The 5,982-nt window shown below is 31.1% G+C and overlaps 1 protein-coding gene across 1 annotated transcript; it reads left to right on the top strand.

Moving 5' to 3' along the window:
• The first annotated feature begins 661 nt into the window (after positions 1-661).
• On the top strand, positions 662-1,341 carry LOC145013272 (Pleckstrin homology (PH) domain superfamily protein). The gene has a single exon (XM_078972078.1). It carries the CDS (start codon positions 744-746, stop codon positions 1,176-1,178), a length of 435 nt encoding a protein of 144 aa, XP_078828204.1. The 5' UTR covers positions 662-743; the 3' UTR covers positions 1,179-1,341.
• Positions 1,342-5,982: the final 4,641 nt, after the last annotated feature.

Genomic DNA, 5,982 nt, shown 5'->3' with positions numbered 1-5,982 from the left:
ATTTAAAACACATTATTATTTCATATATTTAGGAGGATAAATAATAATAAAAAAATAAACGTATATTTATTTTCTCTATAGAAAATATAAATTGTAACTGATATTTTCCATAACATTTTCCTTAGTAAATTTAAATTTATCGATGGGGGACTACGCCATTGACCTCCCCACCATTTGGTCATGATCAAACTTGTTTTACATAAATACGTACTCTATACATTTTAATTTTAATATTTAGACAAAATAAAAAATTAAACTTCATTGTTAATTTATAAATTTCAAATATTAAAACAGTATCGTGACACTAAAATCATGTGGATTGATACAAGTAAATTATCCAACTCGCCATCTTACTTAACATATAAGTAATAGCATGACAGCACTTAAAATATTTTATATTTCTTGGAATTTTGTCATGTAACATCATAATTTTGTTACTATAAAAGCAAAAAAAACACAAAGGTATGTATACATTAATATTGTTTTGGCATTGTTTGTATTATTATTTCTGGGTTAAATAATTTATTATTAATAATTAGTTTTATATCAGTTATAACAAACTTGATCATTAAAATAAAATGAAATACTTTATTTTATTGTTTTTATCATATATAATTTTTGGAGACTTTTAGTAATTGTATATATTAATTTAATTTATATTTATATTCATATATCTAACTCACGAAGCTCTGTTTTCATCATCACACTCACCCGACGCCAGACACCACCACCACGATCTCTTGATGGCCAGCCTATGGCGAGCGGTGATGGGCGATTCGCCACCCAACGTCGATGATTACGACGGCGTCGAGTACTGGTCAAACCCCGAGCGAACCGGCTGGCTCACCAAGCAAGGCGAGTACATCAAGACCTGGCGCCGCCGTTGGTTCGTTTTGAAACAAGGCAAACTCTTCTGGTTCAAGGAGGGCATCGTAACCCGCGGATCACGTCCCCGTGGCGTCGTGCCAGTCGCCACCTGCCTCACAGTCAAAGGAGCCGAAGATGTCCTCAACAAGCAGTTCGCTTTTGAGCTATCTACCCGATCCGATACTATGTACTTCATCGCCGATTCTGAAAAGGAGAAGGAGGATTGGATCAATTCAATTGGACGCTCAATTGTTCAGCACTCGAGGTCTGTTACTGATAACGAGATCGTTGATTATGATAGCAACAGATAATTTTATTAGATCACTGCTTTTTCTGAAATTTACATGTAAAATTAGGTATGATGCTCTTTCATCCTTTATGTTTATGCTTCCTTTGTTTGATTATGAATCAAATTGTTGTCTCTCCCGTTTGGTAATTATAAATTTAACGATTTCAATGCTTTTTTCTACATAATTGAGATCCTGAATCTGCTGAGTTCTTCTCGTTTGCTTGTTAAGTTAAAATTTAGGTTTTCTTCCTCAAAATCATACATCTTTGTTGGCCATGACTATCTACGATAATTTATGTAGAAGATTTGCACTAATTGCAATGATTCGTGTCTAATACTATCACTTGTGTATCGAATTAGAATCTTCACAATTTGTTTCTGACAACCAACTTGAAAAATGCCAAAAACATCATTCCAGTTGCCAAATGAAGTGTTCTCTTCTGATTCTTTTTAGCCTCCTGTAGTGTTTCCCTGACTAGTTTCTGCCAAAACAAATTTGTTGCATTTATGCGAGTATGATAGATCCTTTAAAAACATAAGATGAAGTGAAATGGTTTGGAATTCCCAATTCTTTTCATACTTTGCTCAATCTTGACCAAGTCAGATAGTTGTTAGTCATATCATCATTTTTCTGCAAGTTTTGCATTCCGTGAGTACATTTCGTGTTAGAATTTGCCAAAAGTGATTTTCTTTCTGCATCATCACTCATATTATAATGTAGTGCAATCTTATCCTATAAGAATCACACCATGTGGTTGTGATGTTTCTATCTTGATTCCATTCAACACCCTTTAAAAGATATGCTTCTATCTTCCCTCAAGTGGGAACCACCACATGTTCAACCTAATGAATGTTGAAAGAGTACAAGTCATGGTATACAAGTTACTTAAGCATTAAAGTACACATAAAATAATAAAAATAACTCTTGTGTTCTTATGTTATTGAAAGTGTTTGGAAGCACTAAAAAGTGTAAAGAAGACTTTAAGTTTTAAGGGATGTAAGATGCCCATGAAAGGTACTACAATGATGTTATGAAAGTTGATTGCTATATTGAAAATTTTAATGCTCAAAATGGAAATTTCTTGTGACATGGTTGCAACTTAAATGTTAAGTGGAGGTCATAAGTAGCCAAAAGTAATCACCACTGACTGTTGCGTTGCGATGACCAAATGTTGATTATATAAATTAACAATTTATGCCGAACATGTTAGAAGTGTATGTGTCCTTGATACTCAAGTAAGATAAAAACAATACGGGGATTGATTATATAAATTACTATGACAAACATCAAATATCTAACATGATCCAACTTATGATTATTGATGATTGTGTAACGATCCCTAAAAGAATGATTTGTATTGACACGAGTTATCTAGACGTTCTAACATCCATTGAATTTATATAATCTAACAAAATGCATTTCGGTGATTAAACCTAACATGCCACTTTAAGTTCTAGCAGTTTTGAACTTAATGTGCATGTTGCTATGATAATGATAGAAGTGCCAACTACAATCAACACAATTGTTCGAAGTGCTTAAACTATATTATATGATATAATATAATGGAATTTATATCTTTTACAAAAACAATACCATTACCTTGTTCCTATTATTATCAAGAATAAAATAATATTAGGCTTGTAAATCTTGATGACCCTTATTTGAAATTAACGAAGTGATCAATTTTCAATAAAAATGAATGAAATTTGGAATTAAGTACAAGAAATCATACAAACAAAGCGTTCAACAAGATCTATCGTAATTACTTCATATATATCAAAATTCAAAAGATAAATTAAAATGTTGGAATTGTTGAGATTTAACCTCACATGACTACATGACCAATACTATCAATGTTTGAACGATAAAAATTAAAGAAATAAAATACAGTTTACTTCGAAGTTTCTATGCTAGAGATTTGTTCTTGGCGGAAAAGGTTCGACGCCTTAAGTTTAGAAATTCATTGACCCCTACTATAAATAACATTTTAAAACCAACAAACATGGGCGAAAAATGGTTGTGTCATGTGTTGCCTAAAAAGTGACATGACCATGTCATTCAAGACATTTTCTCCACTTTTTGCCTTAGGCCTAAGGACATGCACCGCTCCACATCAACGTTTTTGACATCCATCTCACTGCCACGTCATTTTTGTCACACAACATGCATGACTTGTCATTTTTAGAGTGTTAGTCAAATTAGTAAAATTTGAAAAAAAAAAAAATAGCTTAAACCTCTCTCTCTCTCTCTCTCTCTCTATATATATATATATATATATATATATATATATATATATATATATATATATATATATATATATATAATCAAATGTCATATTAGCCCATCAAACTTTTCCTGTTTATTTTAAAGGGTCATCTAAATTTTTTTTTGGTACATTAAGGGAATAAACTATCCTTTGACCTGTTAAAAAAATCATTTGACCTACTATAACAGGTTTCGCCTTTCCAAACTTATCCCCAAAACTAAATTCAAATACTTCAAGTTTTAGAATCATTTGTGGTGAATTGGAACAATCCAATTCATCTTCTTTGTTGTTAATCCGAGCTTCAATTGTTGATTTCAGATTCTTTGTACATCAATTTCATTGTAATGATACTTGAGATTAAAACCTGCTATACATAAGTTTTAGATTTCAGATTTTGTACAAATTTCTATCCTCGAGGACTTGAAATCGAATGAAACCCGAGTTTTGTCGATTTGAAGAAAATAGAGCCCTTGCCACCGATCCAAACCGAACAACAGGTGCCCTCGCCATCCCATCCTTTAACAGAATTGTCGTGGCTTCGCCTGATGCAAATATGGCTTCTCTATTTGTGCTCGCAACCAAACATCCCTCCGTCGTAGCCATGGGCACCATGTACTCGCCACCATTCAACAACAAAGGTCCTGCGATTTCGACAAGTACCTGAACAGATAGGCATCTCACAACACTGCCCCAATATCGAATTGTAATTGAATCCTTCAAGCGGTAACCCTAATAATGGCCTCCCCATTTTTTTTTTATAACGCCTCCCGTCGAATCGAAGCCACTCTCCAGTAGTCCCCAAGTTGTCCTCGTCCACACGTGAAGCACCGATGAAGGATCGAACGAAATCGATGCCAAAGAACCCTAGAAGGTAGATGAAGGAGGCAATGAGAGAGACGATGACAGTGAGTTTGGAGAGGGTAACGACGTGAAGAGGGGTAGAGGAGCCGATATTTTCCCGCCAATGGTGGAGGAAGTAGGCGACGTAGAAGATAAGAGTGAAGAAAATACTGTTTGTTAGGTATAGAGTTGGTAGGTTGACGAAAGTTGGAAGCTTTAAGTGTTAAGCCTATTTATCAAGCATACATCACCACATTTTACCTGGTTAACCGGTATCAAGTCAAATAAGGACCTTTTAAAACGGTAAATTAAAACATCATTCCCTTAATGTACAAAAAAATAATGGGAAATCTTCAGAAAAGTTCCAATATTTACGGAAAAGTTACACTTTAGTCCCAAGATTTTTTTTTTGAACGAAAAGTCCTGAAAACCGGCAAAAATTTGCAGTTTGACCCTTTTTGACCGGTTGAAACCGGTACCAAACTAATTTGGGACTATTTCGTAAACTAATCCAAAATATTGGGATTTTTCAGTAAACAAAAAATATTAGGACTTTTCTGTAAACAAAAATATTAGGACTTTTCTATAAACAAAACCTTAATTATTATTATTGTTATTATTATTATTATTATTATTATTATTATTATTATTATTATTATTATTATTATTATTATTATTATTAAAAATATAAATAAGAATACTATTTTTTGAACTTGTTATTTTTAATATTATTACTAATACATATAAATGCATTAAATGAAAAAAATATTATTAATAACATTGTTTAAGGGTGGAGGTGGAGGAGATGGTGATGTTTTTAGTATTGAAATCGTGAATGTCTACTTGTATATTTTTACTTTGTATATGGTCATTTCATATTTGTTATTATTGTTTTCAATTCAGAATATTAATATTTAACAATTTGAAAGAAGTTGCATATTAATAGTTTAAGGTAGTAGAGTTTCTCATTTTGTATATAAAATTGTTTAAGGTTGAAGAATTACTTTCCAAATCCAACAAATCCACTACAAACATCTACATAAGTAACCTATATTAAAATTCGAAAGTATTAATTACAATATTTTGTTTAACAAAAAGTAATAGGAATAATTCAAAAGTATTATTCAAAATTCAAAAGTATTAATCCAAAAAACATGTCCTATTACTTTTTATTGAACAAGATATTGTAATTAATATTTTTGAATTTTGATATGGGCTACCTATGTAGATATTTGTAGTGGATCTGTTGGATTTGAAAAATAATCCTTCTACTGTAAACATTTTTATATACAAAGTGAGAAATCCTTCTAACTTAAACTATTTATAAAGAATTTTACAAATATGCAACTTCTTTTAAATTGTTAAGTATTATTATTTTTAATTGAAAACAATAACAACAAATGTGAAATGGCCATATAAAAAGTAAAAATATACAAGCAAACATGCATGATTTCAATGCTAAAGGCAGCAACATCTCCTCCACCTCCACCCTTAAACAATGTCATTAATATTATTTTTTCATTTAAATACATTTATATGTATTAGTAACAATATTAATAATAACAAGTTCAAAAAAAAGTATTCTTATTTATATTTTTAATAATAATAATAATAATAATAATAATAATAATAATAATAATAATAATAATAATAATAATGATGATGATGATGATGATGATGATGATGATGATGATGATGATGATGATGATGATGATGATG

Source organism: Lactuca saligna, chromosome 8 (assembly GCF_052625555.1).
Source record: "Lactuca saligna cultivar CGN05327 chromosome 8, ASM5262555v1, whole genome shotgun sequence".
Lineage (NCBI taxonomy): Eukaryota > Viridiplantae > Streptophyta > Magnoliopsida > Asterales > Asteraceae > Lactuca > Lactuca saligna.
Note: the sequence above shows the minus strand (reverse complement) of the source record. Positions and strands in the feature narration are given on the sequence as shown.

Excerpts from the sequence above, each read along its gene's own strand:
- LOC145013272 (XM_078972078.1), top strand. The coding sequence starts at position 744 with ATGGCCAGCCTATGGCGAGCGGTGATGGGCGATTCGCCACCCAACGTC.